The sequence below is a fragment of the Lutra lutra genome, chromosome 8, assembly GCF_902655055.1.
Source record: "Lutra lutra chromosome 8, mLutLut1.2, whole genome shotgun sequence".
Taxonomy (NCBI): domain Eukaryota; kingdom Metazoa; phylum Chordata; class Mammalia; order Carnivora; family Mustelidae; genus Lutra; species Lutra lutra.
Genome location: NC_062285.1, coordinates 119598322 through 119623503, shown reverse-complemented (window position 1 = coordinate 119623503; position 25182 = coordinate 119598322). Strand labels below are relative to the sequence as shown.

The 25182-nt window shown below is 39.7% G+C and overlaps 1 protein-coding gene across 3 annotated transcripts in view; it reads left to right on the top strand.

Moving 5' to 3' along the window:
* CCDC38 (coiled-coil domain containing 38) overlaps nt 1-25182 on the top strand; it is a 49041-nt gene that overhangs the window by 11562 nt on the left and 12297 nt on the right. For all 3 annotated transcript variants that reach the window (XM_047742127.1, XM_047742126.1, XM_047742128.1), the window contains exons 4-12: nt 866-1031; nt 6245-6309; nt 8022-8185; nt 8297-8377; nt 10772-10932; nt 12365-12454; nt 13155-13206; nt 17117-17186; nt 24864-25015. In XM_047742127.1, coding sequence (XP_047598083.1) covers nt 866-1031; nt 6245-6309; nt 8022-8185; nt 8297-8377; nt 10772-10932; nt 12365-12454; nt 13155-13206; nt 17117-17186; nt 24864-25015 — 1001 coding nt within the window. The remainder of the gene's footprint in view (nt 1-865; nt 1032-6244; nt 6310-8021; nt 8186-8296; nt 8378-10771; nt 10933-12364; nt 12455-13154; nt 13207-17116; nt 17187-24863; nt 25016-25182) is intronic.

Genomic DNA, 25182 nt, shown 5'->3' with positions numbered 1-25182 from the left:
GGCAGGGAGCCTGCTTCCTCCCCTCTCTCTCTCTGCCTGCCTCTCTGCCTACTTGTGATCTCTCTCTCTCTCTGTCAAATAAATAAAAAAAATAAAAAATAAAAAAATAAAAAAAATCCCATTTGGAATGAAGAAGTTATCTTGAAATGCTCAATAAAAGATTCATCTGTAAGGTGAAGGATTTATGCTTGTGTTGTATAGTTTTATTGAAAGTGTCCAAAATTAAATTGAGCAAAGATCCATAAACTTCAAAGTCTGATTTATTTATGTGTACTTTTCCTCTCAAGTTTTCAATTCAATTCCACAGAACCAATCCTTTCAAATCAGTGGAACTTCCAAGTTCCTGCAGTTGGGCAAGACAAGGATTAAAAAATAAAAATGAAAATGGGGGCGCCTGGGTGGCTCAGTGGGTTAAAGCTCTGTCTTCGGCCCAGGTCATGATCCCAGGGTCCTGGGATCGAGCACCGCATTGGGATCTCTGCTCAGCAGAGAGCCTGCTTCCTCCTCTCTCTCTGCCTGCCTCTCTGCCTACTTGTGATCTCTGTCTGTCAAATAAATAAAATCTTTAAAAAAAAAAAGAAAATGAAGATAAAGCCAAAACCCTTCCCACGCTCATATTTATGATGTACATGTTTAGTAAATGTTGAATGTCTTTATATTTGTGCTCAGCTTCGTAAGAGAAGGAATTGTAAACTATACCTGCTCCTTCAGAGATAAGAACTCAAAGTTGTATCAGTAATGAGAAATGTACCAGTTATGAGAAAAAGACTTACTGTAAATGATAGTTTTATATCTGATCATTATTTTTAAAGACAACATTATTTTGGTATATTAGAAATTCTTTTCAACTTTTGCACTTGGGCAGGAAAAATTTATAAACCGCAGCATGAAAGTCTACCAGAAGTCTACATTTTCATCTCGAATGAAGAGTCGTTCACACCTGGGCCAAGTAGCTTTCTACTCTGACACAGCTGGTGGCTCATTCGAAAAATTTGGGCTAGATCCCTCTCTTATTCTAAGATTAACAGAAGGTAAGTCTAGATTACTGTTTAAGAATATTGTTTTGAATATTTACTGTTAATGTCAGGTTTAGGGGCTTTCTGGAGGTTAAAAAGAAAAGTATGCTGTCTCATACTATGGTTGGGGGGATTTGTAAATGGAAACTGAGAGTTGGGACAAAATCTATTTTATTTATTTATTTATTTATTTATTTTTAAAGATTTTATTTATTTGACAGATGGAGATCACAAGCAGGCAGAGAAGCAGGCAGAGAGAGAGGAGGAAGCAGGCTCCCTGCTGAGCAGAGAGTCCGATGTGGGGCTTGATCCCAGAACCCTGGGATCATGACCTGAGCTGAAGGCAGAGGATTTAACCCACTGAGCCACCCAGGCGCCCCGGGACAAAATCTATTTTAAATAAGAAAACATATTTCTAAGAAATACACTGTTACTCATTTTCATGGCTCTAAGGAAGAAAGTCATTGCTAAAATGATACAGTATTAAAGGTTATGGCTACAGCCATTTAAACCCATTTCTAAATGTAGAAATATATAGAAACTTTCTAAAGCAAAGTGTTGATTTTCTGCACCATACAGCTTATATATCCAGAATCAGGAAGCTAATAGAATTAAATAGGTTTTCCTGTTGTTGCAAAAACACAACCTGTTTTAATGGCACTTGAGGGCAACAAGATAAAATATTACAGGATATTAATTATTGCTCTATGAAAAGGAACAATATGGTAATCAAAATTTCATTGACTTTTCTTATCAGATCAAGAAGTGCTTACAAATGAGATAGAAAGCAGTTTAAAGTGTGGTTGAAGTGATTAATGATAGGATGATGGGGTCATAAAATCTTCCCCCAGGATGAGTCTTAACTAAATTTTTAAATTAAAATTAAAAAGTAAGGAAGAAAGGAAGGGAGGCAAAGAGGAAGAAAGTTACATCAAGTGCCCAGGATTTGCTGTGGTAACTTAAAATTTTGGTAACTCTGCCAAACTGTGATTAAAAAAAAAAATCTTCAGAGAGCAACAAAAAAGAAACACTTGGGAAAGAACTTTGGAGTCAATAATTAGTGTAGAAGAGGGGAGCCATGTTAACTTTTTTAGATCTTGGAGATGCGTATTCTGCACTATCGTTGTACAAAGAAGTGCAAAAATGTCAGGCAACATGGCGGTATCAGTGACTATACCATGGATAGGGTAAAGCTAGCGTCAGTCTTGTGTCTCATAGCTCACCTCTGTAGAATGGTGAACCCTAAGTCATCAAGAGCACTTAAAATTATACATGACGTGTTTTTGAGTTCTACACAAAGTGGCTACCTTCAAAAATCCATGCCACACTACCACTTCTGAGAGAACAAGCAAATATGACTTTGCAGATGACCCTATTCGACACCAGGCTGGTTGACAGAGGGGTTACTGGTCTCTTAACAGTAAATGAAATACACTAGACTCTTAAAAGGAAATGGTAAAATTGTTTGGTATTATCCAAGACCATCTGAGCTCTGTCAGCAATGGAAATCAGGTTGTCAGTTTCTGATTACAAAGATAAGCCATTTGGACAATTTTCATTGAAAATAAAGAAATCCCCTTCAGACTTTCTAATCATGATTTGCTTTGGTGAAGCGCCCATTTACCAACCTCACGTTTCCTGCCTGAATTCTGATTAAAGACAAGCCTACGTGGTATAAAATGAGCAAGTGACCCCTACTTTGGGAGCCCAGTTATTTTTGTGTAAGCAGTAGTAGCCAACTGCTAGATCACCTCAAAGAAATTACACAGGCTACTGTCACAGACAGATGAGTTGGGCTGCGTCTTAGAAGTGCCATCTCCCCTTCCAGGGAGCCGGCATCCTGACCGTGGTTTTACTCTCAAGAGGTGACACCACTGGATCACATCCCCAGTGAGTGGTGAGATACTCTGGTGTTGAGGGACACTAGTGCTTGGAAGATGGTTTTATCATACATGGTCTCCTTGTTTCAAAAAACCTTCTGGATAGCTAGAAAAGCCAAAGTGGGAAACCCACTATATCCAGTCTATTTACCAGAATAAAGATCACATCAGAATCTTTCAGAATTACCAGAATAAAGATCACAGAAAGAATAAAATCACATCAACTCAGCCAGATAGTACCATGTTAAAGTAGCCTAAAATGGTAAGCATGACTCTAATATTTAGTAAATGGACAGTATAGGATTTTTTTAATTGAAATGTATTCCAATTCATGTGATCCATCATAAGTGACTGAGCGAAAGCGACAATAAGCACTTTCATGCTTCTTTTCTACTAAAAATATTCTTTAGATAAATTGAACCTGAATCTGATCAGGTAAACATGGGCGATTGAGCACATGTTAAATAATACCATGAGGATGCAATCTGCCAGATCTGTTATTCAGGAAATTCTAGAGGGAAATTGGTCTGGTTTTCGTTTTGGTTTTGTTTTTTAAAAGAGGGAAAGAGGGCGTGGGGGAGGGGCAGGGGGTTGGAGTGAGAGAATGTTAAGCAGACTCCATGCCCCCAAGGATCCCAACGTGGGGCTCGATCTCATGACCCCAAGGTCATGCCCTGAGCCAAAATCAAGTCAGGCACTTAAGTGACTGAACCACCCATGCGCCCCTCCTCTGATTCCTTAAACCAGTAAATGGCATGGAGAAAAGGTCGTGTGTGGGGGAGGTAGGGATGGCAGTTATAGATAAAAAGTTGACTTTAGGGGCTATACCAACCAAATTGATATTTGTCTAGATTTTAATTTTTTTAATTCTAAAAAATTATTTTTGAGACCACTGGGAAAATTTGAACCCAGACTAGGTATAAGATGATCCTAAGGAATTGTTCATTTTTGGGGGGGTGATAGCTGTATCATGGCTATGTTTTAAAGCTTTTTTATCTGATGGAGTTATATACTGAAGTATTTATGGATTAAATGATAATGATGGCTTGAATTTGCTTTAAAATATGCCAGTGAGGGGGGAATGAGGGATAGCAATAGATGAAACAAGAGATAAGATGTTGATTGTGTTGAAGTAGGTGATAGGTACAAGGCAGTTCATTTTATGAATGTTGAGGATTTCTTTTTAAGATTATATTTATTTATTTGACGAGAAAGAGCACAAGCAGGGGGAACAGGAGAGGGAGAAAGAAGCTCCCCACTGAGCAGGGAGCCAGATGCAGGGCTGGATCCCAGGACCTTGGAATCATGACTTGAGCTGAAGGGAGGAGACACTTAATGACTGAGCAAACCAGGCACCCCGAATGTTGAGGATTTCTATAATAAAAAGTTTTATGTATTAAAAAGAAAACCATTATAACTAGGTGCTTATTATCTTCACATATGTTACTTTATCTAATCCTCAACAAAATGCTGTTAGATGTTTCTCTTCTCCTCCTCTGATGAAATGGCTCAGTGAGATTGAATCACTAATTAAAGGTCACTAGGTAGATGCGGAATTCAAACCAATGCTTGTCCGACTCCAGGGCTTGTTGTCACCCATAATTACAGAACTATTTTTTATGATTAAAATAATCATTATATTGCTATTATTGACCTGGAAAAATTAAGTGATTACTCATTGCAATTGTATTTTTAATAATAGCTAACAATTGTTAAGAAGTTGTTATGTGGGACGCCTGGGTGGCTCAGTTGGTTAAGCAGCTGCCTTCGGCTCAGGTCATGATCCCAGCGTCCTGGGATTGAGTCCCACATCGGGCTCCTTGCTTGGCGGGGAGCCTGCTTCTCCCTCTGCCTCTGCCTGCCATTCTGTCCGCCTGTGCTCGCTCTCTCTCCCTCTCTCTCTGACAAATAAATAAAATCTTTAAAAAAAAAAAAGTTGTTATGTGTTGGGGTGCCTGGATGGCTCAGTCAGTTAAGCTTCTACTCTTGACACACTGGATGTGGAACCTGCTGAAGATTCTCTCTCTCTCTCCTCCTGCCCCTCCCAGCTCACCGGCTCTCTCTCATTCTCTCTTTGTCTAAGAAAAAGAAGTTACTATGTTTTATTAAATGTTGCTTCACTTCCTTCTTCTCATAATACCACTATGAGGTAAAGGTAATAGTAATTACCCACTTCGACTAATTTTTGCTGTGGTCATAAACCATTCCTCAATTTCAGTGGCTTGCAACAACATAAGTTTATTTGTCATTCACCTTTCAACGTTGGTGCTTTTCGTTGGGTCCTGCTCTAAAGGAACAGCCCCTGACTGGTATGTTGCTGGAGTTACAGCAGAGGGAGGAAAAGGAAACCAGTGGTGGTTCTTAAAACTTCTGCCTGGAAGCCATGCAGGTCACTGCCACTGGCGTTCCATGAGCCAAATCAAGTCAGTGGTCAAGCCCAACACCAGTGAGGGGAGGGGGAGATGATCTTCTTCCACAGAGGGGCAGGAAATAGTTTAGAACAATAATACAATCTACCACAGTTAGGATCCTCATTTTTACAGACAAAGAAACTGAGGCTTGGAGAGGGTGAGTAATTTACTCAAGTCCTCATAGCTACTAAGAGGCGGGGGCAGAATATGACCCAACGGGACTCTGGGCTTCCCAGGGCAGCACAGCCTCACTGGTTATTCAGGAAACACTGTTTTACTTCTACTTTTATCTATGTTTTCATCAGGAGACTTTGTTCTATATCACATTCTGTTTGTTTTTCATGAAGTGAACCTTGTTGAAATGCAGCCTATATGTAATTTTTCCAGAATGAAGAAACCTTGAAAGGAAACTTAGTCTTTTTTATTATTAGATGGTAAAGCTAGCTGTCATCTTTTTTCTTCCTGCCATAAAATCCCCACACACGTTTTGCCAAAGGACTTTGGTTTGATATCCAGACTGGCCAAAACACTAAGATTTAAAACAGCTCTGTCTCCTTCAGCACGGGCTTTGGAGTCATATGCCCCTTCTGCCAGGTGTTAGCTTTGTTATCTTGGGCAAGTGTCTTGACATTCTGAGCTCACATACAGGATGGGTTCAGAAATATGTACCTCATTGGGGTTACTGTTAGGATCAAATAAAATGATTTATTTAAAATGTCTAATAAAGTTCTTGGAATATGATGGACACAAAATAAATGGTAGTTACTATTAGGAAATCAGTTTTTTAGTGATTAGAAAAAAACTTTATTTGAAGGGATAGTAGTTTTTTAAGTCAGATACATACCAAATACAGTAATTTAATTGCATAACTTTTATATTATAGGCGCTCTTGAAGGATAATGAACTAAACCTAGGTCTATTTCAATTTTCTTTGAAGGTGCGGACACAAAAAGGACTATTCATGAATTTATTAATGACCAGAGAGACAGGTTTCTGCTGGAGGTAGTAAAAATAATTTTTTTCTCCCATTAGTCAAACAGAGGACTTCTGGCAGAGCATTACCAAATTTTCACCTCAACAGCTTATTTTTTTTATTACATGCTCCAGATTTATAGTACCTCTGATCCTTTCCTAAACAACTTCAGTTGAGCTTTTTTTCCTCATCATTCCACCAAAACTGCTTTTGTGAAGGTTCTCAGTGACCTTCCCATTGCCAAGTTCAAATTGTCACCTCACAGTCTTGCTTTTCCTTCCTTTTCCTTCCCAGCAGCAGTTAGATCATTCGGTCACTTCCTCTTTCTTGAAATGTCTTCTTCGGCTAGTTTCCAGGACCCACAGTCTCTTGGTTCTTCCTCGTCACTGGCTGCTCATGTCTTCACAGATTGCTTTTCTTATTCCTCTTCTCCTGGATCTCCAAATGTTGGAATGCCCCCAGACTCACCCCTCATCCTATGCTCTATCTACCCTCCTCCAGGCCCATGGCTTTAAATTCCACTTCCCTGTTAACAACTTCCAAATTTATTTCTCTACCCTGATCTTTTCCCTGAACTCCAGACTCACAAAGGCAAATGTAGTTCTTAACATCTCTGGTTAGACGCCCAGTAGGCACCTTGGACTTCCCATTTCTAAAATTTTGCCCCTCCTATACTCTTCCCTACCCCTGCAAATCTGCATCTCATGGAGTGCCCTATCGTAGTGAGTAGCAGTTTCATTCTTCTGGTTATTTAGGCCAAAAACACTGGAGCTATCCTCTACTCTCCTACCTACAACCCACATCCAAATATGCTTTCAAATGTATTTTTTCCCAATATACCCATACTCACACTACTTTTCATGACCTTCCCTGCTGCCACTGTTACCAATATCACTTGCATGAATTATTGTTACAACTTCTGAGCACTGGTCTGCCTCCACTTTTCTCCCTACAGTCTGTTCTCCACATGCGTCCCACCTCTACTGAAGGTCTCTGGTGACTTTGTCTGGCCCCTGACTCCCCAGTTGTTATTTCTTTAAAACGATCTCATTTACATACTTTAAAATTCATTTATATTATAATGTATGTGATTTTATTTATAATTTCTTTTTCATGCATGACATTACAAACCATAGTGAATTCCTATATTCTGTAATAAAAAAATACCAAGGCTAGATATCAAAGTTATATTTGGGGATTTACACAGGGTTCTTGGAGGCTGGTTAAAGACCCCTACCCTTGGGCAGCTTGGCGGAATGTGTCATAGGCATAGCAGGGTGAAAACCTCATTGTTCTGGGCTACTTCCTAATGGAAGAGGCTTTGTGACTGCAGACCACCCAATTTCCCAATGGCCAGAAATATTGGAGGGCTATTGTGGATCATACCAGGTAGACCTCCTCTTTGGAGGGATACATAGTTGTTATTGTTGTTGTTGTTTTAATTTTTATTTTTTAGGCTAGAGCCTGAGGGGATATGCAGCTCCTTTTGATTTTGGGGAACCATATTGAGCCTCTTCATAAAAGTGAAAGAGAAGAATGAGTCTCCCTTCTAACGATCCCAAAATAAATTCATTCGTAAAATAAAGGCTATCGTCTCAAGACTTGGCATGCCGTTATTTCTAATACAAGTGATCACTTACTATGCAAGTTACTTTCCCCTTTATTAGCAGACTGATGAAATGTACTAGCAATGAGCTGGAAATGTGGCATAATGTTACACTTCTGTTTTCAATATTCCTAGTATGCCCTGTCAACCAAAAGAAATACAATTAAAAAGTTTGAAAAACACATGGTGGCAAAAGAACGGCACCTCACAAGAGCCGAAAAAAAACTCCAAGAAGACGCAATGGCCTTTGAAGAGTTCCTTCGAGAAAATGACCAGCGATCTGTAGATGCTCTTAAAATGTTCGTTTTTGTTACTCGGGCCAAATTGCCTTTTCCCCTCCCTCTTCCTTTTTAGTTTCTCAGAATACAACACAACACAAAACAAACTCACTGATGCCTGTTACTTTTCAGTGCAGCACAGGAAACTATAAACAAACTCCAAATGACAGCAGAGCTCAAGAAAGCCAGTATGGAGGTGCAGGCCGTGAAAAGGTGAGCCCTGGGCACCATCTTTTCCTTCTCAAAGGAAACTTCCCTGTGCCCAGCAAGACCTTCATGGGAATATTCCTTATCAGTTGATGATTTTCTACACATAACCTTATTTTTAAACACGTAATCTGTCTCTTTTAAATAAGGACCATCTGTCTCTGCCTGGATATTGGAGCATCGTGACCTCTGGCTGAAAAGTTTCTGTAACTTGTCAGTGTAGAAGCCTAGAAACTGGTTGAAAAGAAGCAAGCCAATGTTAAGAGTGTACCACAAATTATTTTCTAAGTGCCCTCTTTCATTCATCTGAAGGCATATTTCTTTCCACATTTTTAACAACTCTAAAATTGGGATTCATTTTTACAACCATCTCTCAACTATAATTGGCAGGATTTTTTATAGTTATACTTAGTTGAACCTAGAATTGATATTAAAAGCCAGAATCTATAATGACATATTTACAGGAAGGAGAGTTGGGATAAATTTATACCACCTACCACTCCCCCCACCCCCAAGTGTGGATGTTTTCTTCTGTAGTCAAGTGTATCTCACTTGGTCTAATTTTAAGTATCTAAAGAAGCTTCCTTCTATCATCATTCTTGGACAGTAGTTTCATGACCCAGGAGACACTAGTTTTGTTATCAAGTCATACTATAACTTGTTTTCTTTTCTTTTTTCTTTTTGAGGATTTGATACTTACCCTTTCTCTAAAACCAAGTCCTAGAGTTTTTGGAATAGAGGACAGCAGCTTCTCTAAAATATAGCCAATGAACCGGATGGTAGTTTCTTTGAAACCAGTTGATATTAACAGAATGTGTGTTTTCAAACACATCCTGGCTCCGGAGCCTCTTCTATTTTAGAAGCCTAAAGTTGAAGTCATTCCAAGGTGGAGCATTCCCTTCCTGCCTTCACTCTGTCGTGTAATTAGAAGATTCTGTTCTATTTGTGGAGCCAGAGTAGCAGCCTCTGTGCCTGCACGGAGTCCTGTGTTTATGCACAATGGCCAACCCCCGAACAGCCCTGCTGAAAAGAGCTGGCTTAGTGTGTATGTGTCTCGTCATCCTAGAAAGGTGCAAAAGGTTATGAAAAACAAGCTGGGGACAGCACAAAGGATGCAGGCACCTGCTATTTATTTCCTTTTTCTCTGTGTGGCCTGGAGATGGCCCGGGAAGGTTGTCCACTGCAGGTAGGGCTGGACATCTGTTTACAAAGGGGAAGGAATCTTGTTCTGAAGCTTTTGCTCGAAAGCTGCGCAATGCTAGCCATTTTAACCCTGTTCGTGCAGCGCCTCTGGGAGGCTTTCCAACTAAAAACAAAGTGGCGGTAGCATGAGGGGCCCCCTAGGTCTTGGAGCGTGATGCACCAGCCAGATGCTTGCTGGCTCTTGAATCTCACTCCCATCAGGGAGGGAGGAGGCACCGCCTGCAAGAAGTGGTGGAGCTGAAGCTGCTGGGGCGGAGGACCCTGCTGAGGGCGTTGAAGAGGGCATGACTGAGGACGCTGGGAAGAAAACGGGTGGAGCTCCCTTTCATGAGGGCCTTCGTGGCTATTTCAAACATTCCTTCAAGGTCCACTTTGTAGCACGATTATGGGAAAGCAGTGTGAGGCTGGGGAGAGGGTTCAGTCCAAGTCCCTGGGTAGCAGAGGTGAGAGCTTGGGCCTCTGAGTCAGCCGCAGCCGCACCTGAGTGCCGGCTCTGCCTTTACTAGACAGATGACTCTGCAAGTCATTCATTTCTTCTTCCAAAAGGTGGGAGTGGTACCGACTGTAAAGTGCTGTATGGAGAAGGCGATGGTATCCGTCACGCTCCTGTGTATTGCCCACTCCATAGTAGGAGCTCGCTCGTGTTAGTTTTTTCTTCTCACATAAGTCCCATCATCTGCTGCCTACTAATTTCTTCCTATGTCTAAAATTTAATACGAGATTTCCCTCAGAAATAAATGAGTAAAATTGCATGAGTCTATTCCATGTGTGTATATCCTGGGCATGTTTTTATTCAGTAGCACTCCTATGGGTTCTTTTCTCATCTTCTTTTTTTTTTTTTTAAGATTTTATTTATTTACCTGACAGAGATCACAAATAGGCAGAGAGGCAGGCAGAGAGAGAGAGAGGAGGAAGCAGGCACCCTGCCGAGCAGAGAGCCCGATGCGGGGCTCGACCCCAGGACCCTGAGATCATGACCTGTGCCGAAGGGAGAGGTTTAAGCCACTGAGGCACCCAGGCGCCCCTCATCTTATCTTCTTGACGCCCATATTTTTATGACCCTACTTAAAATTTTTGTTATATAAATTATTATTCAAATACATAATCAAGGGAACAAATTGGTGAAACGTTTCTTTTTTTAAATGAACATGCTTTCACATGAATATTTCTAATGATATCTTCATTTCTTTTGAGTAGTGATATAGCAAAAACAGAATTCCTCCTTAGAGAGTACATGAAATATGGATTTTTTCTGCTGAAATTGTCTCCAAAACACTGGCAAATCCAACAAGCGCTGAAAAGGGCACAGATGAGAAAGAGTAGAGAGAGTATGAATGTCAGTCTTCCAGTACTAACAAGTGAGTCACATATTCTTAATTTCAATTAAGTAAATATCCCTAATTCTTAGATGTTTCAATATTTATTTGAGTAATTTATTAAACAGTCAGAATTTCTGTTTTAAGCAGAACCTGAACAAGAATTCCCACTATCTCTGGTATTATTTTTTTAAAGATTTTATTTATTTATCTAAAGAGCAAGTGTGTGCTAGTGGGGAGAGGGGCAGAGGGAGAGAATCCCAAGTAGGGTCCTCACTGAGCATGGAGCCCAACGTGGGGCTCCATCTCAGGACCCTGACTGAGACCATGACCTGAGCCGAAATCAAGAGTCAGTTGCTCACACACTGAGCCACCTAGGTGTCCTGGTGTTACTAATCTTTTAAAGTATTATGTAATATGTTATCCCAGAGTCTCAGAAATTAACACCCCATGGTACTTGTATTAGGAAGTCAGCTCAATGGACCAAAAATAGATCTATTATAGGTAAGAATCGAATAAGTGATCAGAATACAAATCAAAGAGGAAAACTACCACTCCCAGCAACATTGGGGTGACATGGACCAGACTTATCCTCCTGCTTAAAAAGAATGTGAAAAATATATGAAGGTTTCAGGCATCAGGCATCAAGGAGAGAAGCAGAGATATCCATGAGAGAGGAGAGACAAATGAGATAAGCCAAATGATGGTCTCAGCATAGTGCCTGGGGAGCATTTCCAGGATGTAGCAGAGGAAGGAGGAGCCCAGCAGTCCCCATGAATTGCAGAGACGGAGTTAAGGATATATATAGGGAGGCTGGAGTTCCCAGAGCAGAGTCCTGGAGAGGAGAGAGCTACACAGAGAGTTCTCTCCAGAGTCTTCAGCTGAGGGCTGACCCTGAGACTCCTGGGTAAGAGCCTTTACCCCACAGAAGCAAGTAAACTACAAACCAGGGAGAACTCTTCCAGAGAGCTGATGGTTAAACACTTCCCAGCACAGCAGCGGTGGCTGTCACAGCTCACTATGCTGTTATTAAGTTAAATCATGTGTACAGAGTATTGAGCACAGCGATGGCACTTGGTTAAACTCAACACAGTTTGACAAGAGAGAAAACCTATAGAAAGGAACATCAGGAAGTCATTGCATTTAGCAGCTTAAACTTCAGTGCTCCTAGACTTGTCCTTTAACTAGAGGATACTTAGAAAGCAATGAGTCCCTCAGTCTAGAGGAGTGAATGGCTGATGCAGGGATTATAGAAGTTATCAGGCTGTTGACTGAGGCAGGAAACAGGGACCTCCTTGTGCCCTGCAGGTCAGTTCCCCTCCATTCTGCCTGTTCCAGAGACCAGCCCTTGCCTTCAGCATCATACATTTGCTTGTTACGATGCCCCTATCCTATACTTCTGTCCTTGTATCATGAGACAAGCCTCTCAGAAGTGTTTTCCCCTTTTTTCTCCCCCACCTTTTTTCATTTCTAGAATTAAATACAACGAAAACAGATGCCAGTACTGAGGATCCCAGGAAGATATCATTTTCAGATGACTATTATGTGGAAAGAGATCGCCAAGGTAACACCAGAGACTTCATTCACAAAAGTAAAACCAGAGAGGTGCCCATCTCAAATTGGAAATCCGGGACCTCTGAGCTAACCTGGCAAACAAACGGTGGTGACCGCATCACCCAGCATCCTTGGGAGCTAGGCGTTCCATTTCTTTCTCTCTGACATGATTACAAGACTCGGGAGAGGTAGATGAATGGACACAACAGGCACAGAAGTCAGGGGCAGAGAACCAGCACAAGACATCCTCTCCACAAAATGTTAACAACTGAAGTGTTCATCATTTTTATTTTTTGCCTTGATTTTTAAAAATCTGTGATTATATATGAAATATACCTGGTTAGGTTAAAAAAAAAAAAGAACCATGATTTATATTTCACAATTTATGCCCCTGATTTGGGACTATCGATAGTTATATATCATGTTTTTGATAATACATACCCCGCACTGCACCCCCCCCCCCCCGCCCCACCACTACCTTTGATTTTACTTTTAGGCTTGGAATCCAATTTCATTAGAATAAATAAGCTCGGGTATCTATTAGCTCAGGCATTCTATTATTATCATTCTAATAAAAAGAATGGGCATATCCATGCAGAAGAAATGAGTATCTTGCACCAAATAACTAGGACTCATTTCTAATTCTATGTTATTTCTTTTCATCTCCACCATCACCAATGACGTGGACTTTGCCTGGACATTATGAATAGGAAAACCACACAAGAAGCCCACTCCAGAGAGTAAGAAATCTTCTGTATCAAGGTACAGTACTTACTTCATTAACTCTCTTGGAAATGTTTTTCAGAAAATATCCCTTTTAGCCTTTCTTCAACATGGAGATCACCTACAAATACCCGTCCTAACAGATACAGGAGGTGGCGGCTGCCATTTCTGGGTGCTCCTGAGGTGGCTGAGCTCCCACAGGCCCCCGCGCATTCTTTGATGAGTGCCTGCCACTGCTGTTTGCAGAAACCACCTGCCCTCTGCGTCCTGGGTCTGGCTCTCAGAGAGCTAAGATAAGCTACTCTGCTGACTCCTGCATTTGCAGTTTTACCACATCATTCAAAACTGCTGCAATCGGATCACAAAACTTTTTTGTTTGTTTTGTCCCTTACACGATTATTGAGTCGTTAATACTCATTATTTCATAAGTTGCTAGTTCTCAACCCTGGCTATTTAAGAAAATATATTGATGACCAGGATGGGTACACTGGCCCCCAGGAGAGGATCTGGGCTAGCAACACAGTATCCATGACAATCACACATGACAAAAGTCAACACAGACACTGTACTCTAAATTCCAGGGACCCTGAGGTCACTCCACTTCCGTGGCACTTAAGAGTCACAGTTTTACTTTGCTTTTAATTAATGTTTTTTTTTTTTTTAATTTTGAGATAGTTGTAGATTCACATACAGTTGCAAGAAATAATACAGAGAGATCTGTGTACCCTTTATCCAGTTTCCCCCAATGGTAACATCTTGCAAAACTGCAGTACAATATCACAAGCAGGATATTGGCATTGGTTCAGTCAAGATACAAACAAATACAGAACATCATCACAAGGATTCTTCATGTTGCCCCTTTGTAGTATATCCACTTCCCTCTCTCTTCCTCTCCTTAAGTCCTGGAATCACTAATCTGTTCTCTATCGCTTTGATTTTTACCATTTCAAAACTGTTACATAAATGGAATCATACAGTATGTAATCTTTTGGGAGTGGATGTTTTACGGACCATACATTCTCTGAAGGTTCATCCAAGCTGTTGGGTCTATCAGGAGTTGGCTCCTTTTTATCGCTGAGTAGTATCACAGTTAAACCCTTGCACAATATGGGTTTGAACTATGCATTTTCCCTTATATGTGGATTTTTTTGATAAACATAGTATAGTACTGTAAATGTATTTTCCTTATGATCTTCTTGACATTTTCTTTTATTTAGCCTACTTTGTTGTATGAATATAGTATGTAATACCTATAACATACAAAATATGTTAACTGTTTAAGTTATTGGTAAGGATTCAGGTCAGCAGTTGGCTATTAGTGGTTAAGTTTTGGGGGAGTCAAAAGTTATATGCAGATTTTTGACAGTGTAGAGGTTGTTACAGAGTCAACGATAATATGGTATGGACACACTACAAATTAACTATTCACTCACTGAATGACATCCAGATTGTTTCCAATTTGGGGCTATAAAGAATAAAATCGCTATAAATATCTTTGTGCAACTTGTTGTGTGCACATTATTTCCATTTCTTTGGAATAAATGCCTATACTGCAGTTGCTGAGTTGGATGGTATGTACATGCTTAGTTTTTAAAGAAACTGCCAATTTTTTTCCCAGAGTGGCTACACCATTTTACATCCCCACTAGTAATGAACAAGGGATCCAGTTTCTCTACATTCTCATCAGCATTTACTGTTTTCATTATTTTTTTAATTTTAACTATTCTGATAGATGTAGATCTCTCTCTTTTTTTTTGCTATCTCTTTTTTTAATAATTATTTTTTAGATGTATATATCTTATTTTGCTTTTTTAAAAAAAGTTTATCCTCGTTATTTTTTATTTTTTTATTTGAGTATTGTGGACATACAATGTTACATTAGTTTTGGGTGTACAATATCATGATACAATGCTATGCTCATCACAAGTATAGCCATCACCATGCAACACTATTATGCTATCATTGACTATATTCCTTATGCTGTGCCTTTTATTCTTGTGACTTATTTATTCCATAACTGGAAGCCTGTATCTCCCACTCCCCTTCACATTGTGCCCATCTCCCACCCATCCTCAAAATGGCTGGGTCACAGAGTGAAAGTGAAAGGCTCAAGGAATGAATGGTTACTGTATCATGAGCAGGTAAGCAGTGGTGCTTTGTCCCAAGGGTCCTGGGGAGCCACTGAGGGTTTTAAGCAAGGGTATAACAGAGACTCAATCAGATGTACATTTTAGAAAATTGGAAGTGGGTGTATTTTAGAGAATGAAATGGAGGGAGACAAATCTAGAGGTAAGAGGGTCCAGTTAGGAGTCTGGTATCACAAGTCAAGGGAGAGATAATGAACAACCTCAGCCTCAATCACAGAGTGACAGTGGGGACAAAGAAGAAGGGCTGTGAGACACCTCAGGGAAATGGCATTGATAGGCTTTGAAAGGCTCGAATAAAGATCAGAGGAAGTGTGAGGAAAACAGAATGGTAAAATAACTCACAGATTTTGTCAAGCATAGGTCCGAAATCTCTGTGTGGCAACTGGTTGTATGGTGTTGGCATTCAATAATACTTGGAACACTGTTAGGGAAGCGGGCCTGAAGGGAAGATAAAGAGTGTGATTTTGGATTGTTTTAGTTTTAGCTCCTTGTAGGACAGCCAAGCAGACACTGATATCCAGTTGGAAGTTGGAAACTGAAGTCTAGAGCTCAAGAGAAAGAGATAGATATGTAGGAGCCATTAGTATATTAGCAGTGATAGAATCCATGAAAGAGGGTGAATAACCCCTAAAGAGTGGGTAAAATGAGAGGGGAAGAAGGCTGAGGAATCACAGACATTTATGTTGAAAAGGAAACCAAAAAGGTAACAAGAATTTCAGAGAGGTGGGAGAAGACTGATGAGAAAATGATACCATTGGATCAAGAGAAGAGCTGAGTGGACAGTAGTTACCAAATGCTTTCTCAGAGGATGTTTCCCAAATATTCATTTACTTCTATGGCTCTTTCTCCATGTTCCCACACTTTATTTCCCATGCCTTAAAGGGCAGCTCCATTTTGTTCCCTCAAACTCAACACAAACAAAGCAAATATTAATTTTTTTCTTAGCTCATCCTTTAACTGTTTTCCATCTTATTAGGATGACTTCCATTATTCCAGATTCACAGACTACAAATGTTGGAGTCATCTCTGTCTCTTCTTTTTTGGCTCCGGTAGCTCTTTCTACTCATGGTTCCCAGGATTTCATTATTTCATATATCTCTAGATTCTCCTCCCATCCCCAGCCCATTTACTCACTCTTCCCTTCATCACTACCTTCTACTTGAACGTGTTCATTACCTAGATCACACCAACAGCCACCTTACTCTCTCTAGTCTCTACCTCTTTAATTTTCCAATCATTTTCAATTTATCCTTCTTAAAGGATTTTTCCAAAGCCTCTATGCAAACCACATAATTACTCTTTAAGAGTGTACCTCATCTCCTGTCCCTCCAACCAACATTCCTCAGCCTGATCAGAAGATATTTTAAAAAGTAAAATCCACTCTTCAGAAGACAAATATTGTGTTACTCTGGGAACAAGCTTTGTTTTGAGCACTAGAGCACATGTTTAGTTTGTCAAGAAGACTGCATTAAAAGAAACAAAACAGATGCAGAAATGTAGGTTGTCATGTGTTTCTTTAAAAAGATTTCTTATAAATGCACCTCAAATAATTGGTACCATATGGTTTGGCCCTTCCTTGTGGTCTCACTTGTTTAGATATGTCACCCTTGTCTGGATGGAATCTGATTTTCTTTTGCCTAGGTATGGAATCCATTGATTCCTGCAAACAGCGGTTTCCTAAAAGGCTAAAAAGGCTATTGAAAAGGACTACGTTATAGTTAGGTTCCAAAGACAATTTAGAAATGAAGCAAATCTGTTGACTGAAAGTGGCTCAGAAATCAGACATTTTCTTTCTTTTACAGCCACGCTGAGAGCATCAGTTCAGAAGACAGCTCGGAATTATTTTTAGAGAATGATATGGACTATGATCTGGTAACAAGATTATCTTTTTTAATTTAAATATTGTGTTTGGTGACGAGAATAAGAGATCATTTTTTTCTTTTAAATTTAAAATTTCCTAGGGGCGCCTGGGTGGCTCTGTTGTTAAGTGTCTACCTTCAGCTCAGGTCATGATCCCAGGGTCCTGGGACTGAGCCCCACATCGAGCTCCCTGCTCAGTGGGAAGTCTGCTTCTCCCTCTCCCCCTGCTTGTGTTCTCTCTCTTCCTATGTCTCTCTATGTCAAATAAATAAATAAAATCTAAGATGGTGGAGGAGTAGCAGACTGAAATGACATCAGGTCGCAGGAGTTCAGCTAGATAGTTATCCAACCATTCCGAACACCTACAAATTCAACAGGAGATCTAAGAGAAGATAAGCAGCAATTCTAGGAACAGAAAATTGGCCACTTTCTGAAAGGTAGGATGTGTGGAGAAGTGAATCCTAGGCGATGGGAAGATAGACCGTGGGGGGCGGGGCCGGATCCTGGCAAGCAGCAGAGCAGTGGAGCACAAAATCCGAACTTTTAGAAGTCCGCTCCACTGAGGGACATTGCTCCAGAGGCTAAGCGGGGAAGGGGTAAGGGGAAGCGGTAAGCCCTCCCAGGACAGTGTAGTCTCAGGACCTGCAGGGTCACTGAAAGATCGGGGCTGTTGGAGTGTGGCAGAGCTCCCAGGAATTGGAGTGGGGAAGCTGACTACAGAGACAGAGCCCAGGAGTGAGCTCTCAGCTCGGAATTACCTTAAACCGTGATCTGCGGCACAGTTGGACCACTGTTCTTTAAGCAGGGACCCCACAAGTGGCAGATCTGGGGAGACTCACCTTCCTCTTCTGGAGACAGGAATCTGCTGGGTTTGGAGACTCCAAATGGGACTGTGCATCAGAGATAGAAATGCTCGCTCACAGGCCGGGTGAACCCAGAGCAGAGCCGGAGACCAGGGAGATGGGAGTGACTGACCCCTTTTCTCTGAAGACGCACTGAGGAGTGGATTGGGAGGCTGCCATTTTCATTCCCGTTCTCCAGAGCTCTACAGAAAGCATTCAGGGAACAAAAGCTCCCAAGAGAGAACTCGAGCAGATTTCTTAGCCCGGCCCCTGGCAAGGGTGGTGCAATTCTGCCTCAGGCAAAGACATTTGAGAATCACTACAACAGGCCCCTCCCCCAGAAGATCAACAAGAACATCCAGCCAAGAACAAGCTCACTGATCAAGGAGAACAGCAGAACTCCAGCGCTATGGGAAAGCAATGCATGAAATTCAAGGCTTTCTCCCCATGATGCTTTAGTCATACAAAGTAAAATTAAATTTTTTAAATTTTATTTTTTTCTTTTTCTATTTTTAAAAATTTTTCCTCTTTCTCTTTTAATGTTTTTTAACTAGTTTATCTTAACAATACCTTTCTAAAAAAATCTTTTTAAACCTTCATTATTATAGTCATATTTTATCCTTCATTGTATTTAACCTTATTTTTTGTATACATATAGGGTTTTTCTTTTTCTAAAAAATTTTGGGATATAACTTCTAATAGATCAAAATATACCCTAAATCTAGTACAGGCTTTGTTCTAGTCTCCAGCCTGAGCACATTCTCTCCCCCACTTTTTTTTCTTCTTTCTTTTTCCAACCAACTTATCCTATCAATTCTTTTTTTTTTAGAAAGTTCTTAAAATTTTCATCTTTACAGTCATATTCCATCCCTTCATTATGTTTACTCTTATTTTTGTATATATATAAGGTTTTCTTTCTTTAAAATTTTGGGAGGTAGTTTCTTCTAAGAGACCAAAATACTCCTAAAATACTCCTAAAAATACTCCAAAAAACTCCTAAAGTGGGTGGCTCTGTTCTATTCACCAGTCTAATATATATATATATATTTTTTTTTTTTTCTTTTCTTTTTACCCCCTTTCTTCTCCCCTCAGTTTGGGGTCTCTTCTGATTTGGTTAGCGTACATTTTTCTGGGATCTTTGCCACCCTTTTAGTATTTTATTCTCTCGTACATATATTCTTATCTGGATAAAATGACAAGGCAGAAAAACTCACTGAAAAAAAGAACAAGAGGCAGTACTGACGGCTATGGACCTAATCAGTACAGACATTGATAATATGTCAGATCTAGAGTTCAGAATGATTCTCAAGGTGCTAGCTGGGCTCGAGAAAGGCATGGAAGATATAAGAGAAACCCTGCGTGGAGAAATAAAACCCCTTTCTGGAGAAATAAAAGAACTAAAATCTAACCAAGCTGACATAAAAAAGGTATTAATGAGGCACAGTCAAGAATGGAGGCTCTTAGTGCTAGGGTAAATGAGGCAGAAGAGAGAATTAGTGATATAGAAGACCAAATGATGGGGGAATAAAGAAGCTGAGTAAAAGAGAGAAAAACAAATACTGGAACAAAAGGAGAGAATTCAAGAGATAAGTGATACCATAAGACAAAACAATATTAGAATAATTGGGGTTCCAGAAGAAGAAGAAAGAGAAAGAGGGGCAGAAGGTATACCGGAACAAATTATAATAGGGAAATTCCTTAATATGGTGAAGGGAACAAGCATCAAAATCCAAGAGGGACAGAGAACCCCCCTCAAAATCAATAAAAATGGGTCCACACCCCATTATCTTAATGACAAAGAGAAAATCCTGAAAACAGCTCAGGACAAGAAGTCTGTAACATACAATGGTAAAAATATTGGATTGGCAGCGGACTTATCCACAGAGACCTGGCAGGCCAGAAAGAACTGGCATGATATATTCAGAGCACTAAAGAAAGAAAATATGCAGCCAAGAATACTATATCCAGCTAGGCTATTATTGAAAATTGAGAGATAAAAAGCCTCCAGGACAGACAAAAACTAAAAGAATTTGCAAACACCAAACCAGCCCTACAGAAAATATTGAAAGTGGTCCTCTAGGCAGAGAGAGCCTAAAAGTAGCCCAGAAAGGAACAGAGACAATATACAGTAACAGTCACCTTACATGCAATACAATGGCACTAAATTCATATCTTTCAATAGTTACCCTGAATGTAAATGGGCTAAGTGTCCCAATCAAATGACAGAGGGTATCAGAATGGATAAAAAACAAAACCCATCCATATACTGTCTACAAGAAACTAATTTTAGACCCAAAGACACCTCCAGATTTAAAGTGAGGGGGTGGAAAACTATTTACCATGCTAATGGACATCAAAAGAAAGCTGGGCGGGCAATCCTTACATCAGATAAATTAGATTTTAAGCCAAAGACTATAATAAGAGATGAGGAAGGACTCAAGGGTCAAGACTCAAAGGGTCTGTCCAACAAGATCTAACAATTTTAAGTATCTATGCCCCTAACATGCGAGCAGCCAACTATATAAACCAATTAATAACAAAATCAAAGAAACACATCGACAATAATATAATAATAGTAGGGGACTTTAACACCCCCCGCTCACTGAAATGGACAGATCATCCAAGCAAAAATCAACAAGGAAATAAAGGCCTTAAATGACACACTGGACCAGATGGACATCACAGATATATCCAGAACATTCCATCCCAAAGCAACAGAATACACATTCTTCTCTAGTGCACATGGAACATTCTCCAGAATAGATCACATCCTGGGTTACAAAGCAGGTCTCAACCAGTACCAAAAGATTGGGATCATTCCCTGAATATTTTCAGACCACAATGCTCTGAAGCTAGAACTCAATCACAAGAGGAAAGTTGGAAAGAACTCAAATACATGGAGGCTAAAGAGCATCCTACTAAAGAATGAATGGGTCAACCAGGAAATTAAAGACGAATTGAAAAAATTCATGGAAATAAATGATAATGAAAACACAACTGTTCAAAATCTGTGGGACACAGCAAAGGTGGTCCTGAGAGGAAAGTATACAGCCATATAAGCCTTTCGCAAGAAACAAGAAAGTAGGATGCAACAGTACATTAAAAGGATTATTCACCACAACCAAGTGGGATTTATTCCTGGGCTGCAAGGTTGTTTCAACATCTGCAAATCAATCAATGTGATACAATACATTAATAAAAGAACAAAAAGAACCATATGATACTCTCAATAGATGCTGAAAAAGCATTTGACAAAGTACAGCATCCTTTCTTGATCAAAACTCTTCAAAGTGTAGGGATAGAGGGTACATTCCTCAATATCATTAAAGCCATCTATGAAAAACCCACAGTGAATATCATTCTCGATGGGGAAAAACTGAGAGATTTTCTGCTAAGATCAGGAACATGGCAGGGATGTCCACTATCACCACTGCTATTCAACATAGTATTAGATGTCCTAGCCTCAGCAATCACACAACAAAAAGAAATTACAGGCATCTGAATCAGCAAAGAAGAAGTCAAACTTTCACTCTTTGCAGATGATATGATACTTTATGTGGAAAACCCAAAAGACTCCACTCCAAAACTGCTAGAACTCATACAGGAATTCAGTAAAGTGTCAGGATATAAAATCAGTGCACAGAAATCAGTTGCATTTCTATACACCAACAGCAAGACAGAAGAAAGAGATATTAAGGAGACAACCCCACTTACAATTGTACCCCGAACCATAAGATACCTAGGAATAAACCTAACCAAAGAGGCAAAGAATCTGTACTCAAAAAACTATAGAGTACTCATGAAAGAAATTGAGGAAGACACTCATGGAAAAGCTTTCCATGTTCATGGATTGGAAGAACAAATACTGTGAAAATGTCTATGCTACCTAAAGCAATCTATACATTTAATGCAATCCCTGTCAAAATACCATCAATTTTTTTTTCAAAGAAATGGGACAAATAATCCTAAAATTTATATGGAGCCAGAAAAGACCCCAAATAGCCAGAGGAATGTTGAAAAAGAAAGCCAAAGTTGGTGGCATCACAATCCAGACTTTAAAGCTCTATTACAAAGCTGTCATCATCAAGACAGTATGGTACTGGCACAAAAACAGACACACAGATCAGTTGAACAGAATAGAGAGCCCAGAAATAGACCCTCAACTCTATGGTCAACTAATCTTCGACAAAGCAGGAAAGAATGTCCAATGGAAAAAAGACAGTCTCTTCAACAAATAGTGTTGAGAAAATTGGACAGCCACATGCAGAAAAATGAAATCAGACCATTTCCTTACACCACACACAAAAATAGACTCAAAATGGATGAAAGACTTCAATGTGGGACAGGAATCCATCAAAATGCTTGAGGAGAACACAGGCAGCAACCTCCTTGACCTCAGGCACAGCAACTTCTTCCTAGAATCATCGCCAAAGGTAAGGGAAGCAAGGGCAAAAATGAACTACTGGGACCTCATCAAGATCAAAAGCTTTTGCACACCAAGGAAACAGTCACAAAACCAAAAGACAACTGACAGAATAGGAGAAGATATTCACAAACGACATATCAGATAAAGGGCTAGTATCCAAAATCTATAAAGAACTTGTCAAACTCAACACCCAAAGAACAAATAATCCAATCAAGAAATGGGCAGAGGACATGAACAGACATTTCTGCAAAGGAGACATCCAGATGGCCAACAGACACATGAAAAAATGCTCAACATCACTCGGCATCAGGGATATACAAATTAAAACCACAATGAGATACCACCTCACACCAGTCAGAATGGCTAGAACTAACAAGTCAGGAAATGACAGATGTTGGAGAGGATGCAGAGAGAGGGGAACCCTCTTACACTGTTGGTGGGAATGTAAGCTGGTGCAGCCACTCTGGAAAACAGTATGGAGGCTCCTCAAAAAGTTGAAAACAGAGCTACCCTATGACTCAGCAATCGCACTACTGGGTATTTACCCTAAAGATACAAATGTAATGATCCAAAGGAGCACGGGCACCCGAATGTTTATAGCAGCAATGTCTGCAATAGCCAAACTATGGAGAGAACCTAGATGTCCATCAACAGATGAATGGATAAAGAAGATGTGATACACACACACACAATGGAATGCTACGCAGCCATCAAAAGAAATGAAATCTTGCCATTTGCAAGGACATAGATGAAACTAGAGGGTATTATGCTGAGCAAAATAAGTCAATCAGAGAAAGACAATTATTATAGGATCTCCCTGATATGAGGAATTTAAGAGGCAGAGTGGGGGGTCTAGGGGGTAGGGAAGGAAAAAATGAAGCAAGATGGGATCAGGAAAGAGACAAACCATAAGAGTCTCTTAATCTCACAAAACAAATTGAGGGCTGCTGGGGGGAGGGGTGAGTATGGAGATGGTGGTTGGGTTATGGACATTGGGGAGGGTATGTGAAATGGTGAGTACTGTGAAGTGTGTAAGCCCGATGATTCACAGACCCGTACCCCTGGTGCTAATAATACATTATATGTTAATAAAAATAATTAATAAAAGAAATGAAAACTAAATAAAATATTTTTTAAAAATTAAAATTTCCTATTCCAAATATTCCACAACTTTCCAGAAGGGAAGATTTTGACACTGTTTCCCAGTTGCATCTATAGTTCATCTTTGTCATCATCTAATGAAAAATGTTTATAAGAAGTAATAATTTAGGAGATATATATATTCTCTACAGTCTTCCTGCAGAGCATAAAATAGTCACTTTCTGACTGCTTATCATTTTAATGGAGCTTGAGATATGCTGTGTAGCTGTACTGTAAGACTTCCACAAAACAGCCCTTTATTTTACAAGACTGACTTTGAGCTAACCCCATCCTGAATATAACCACAGAAACTCACAAGAAACAAAAAACGCTTCAAAACGCCATCCCTTATTACATGTAACACATCTTATACAAGTGATCTTTTTTCAAAATTGCGGTTAAAAAAAAAAAGTAACAGAATTTATCGTCCTAACCATTTTTATATTTAAATGTATAGTGTTAACTATATGCACATTTTTGTGCAACAGATCTCTAGAACTTTTTTATCTTGCAAAACAGAGACCTGTACCCACTGAACCTCTCTATTCTCCCTCCCTGTAGCTCAGGCAACCACGGTTCTACTTTCTAAGAGTTTGATTGCTTTAGATACCTCATAAAAGTGGAATCATGCAGTTTTGTCTCTCTGTAACTTGGCTTTTTTCACAGAACCTGATGTCCTCCAGATTCACCCATGTGGTAGCGTGTGCCAGGATTTCCTTGTTTTTTAAGGCTGAATAATATCCCATTGTATGGCAATACTATGTTTTCTTTATCCATTCATCCATTAATGGACCTTTAGGTTGCTTCCACCTCTTTGCTATAGTAAATATGATGAACATGGTGTGAAATACCCACACCATCATTTTAAAAATTAAATTTACTTAAAGTAATACATATATTTATTAAGTTTTGGGAAATATAAAATAAAATGGAAGGAGAAAATGACCTTCACTTAGCCTCCTTTTTCTTTCTTCTATTCCCTTTCCTGCCTTTCCCTTGACCCATTTTCCCTTTCTTCCTGCCTTGGCCTCCTCTTCTCCATCTCTTCTTTCTGTTTTCCTGATCTTCCTTTCTTCCTTCTATATTACCTTGCATCTCATCTCCCCCAGCACCCTAAATGTCCTCTTCCCGAAGTCCAGCTGTCATGGAGATAGGCTCTTTTGCCATTCTCTGCCGACCTCCCTCATAATCAGAATGGCCTTCCTTTTCCTCACTGTATTTTTCTAGATAAGTATAAGTAGCATATTTTTAAGTGAATTATATTCATTACTGACTGATTAGGAGCCAGAGCTTTACTTCAAAGAACCAGAAGAGTTACTTCAAGTCCTCACAGAGCTGGAAGAGCAGAATCTAACTTTGGTACAATATTCCCAAGATGTAGATGAAAATCTTGAAGATGTAAATAAAAGAGAAAAACTTATACAGGATAAAATGTAAGTTATTAAGAACAAGTAGATTTATTCCATTAAGCATTTTCTAACCAGAGACAGATTCCATCTTATTCCTAAGTGAACCTTCCTCAGAGTTTCTCTGGATTTAGGGTGGGATTTTTATTAATAGTAATTTATATTATAGGGTGTAAAATGTAGAAGTTATATTT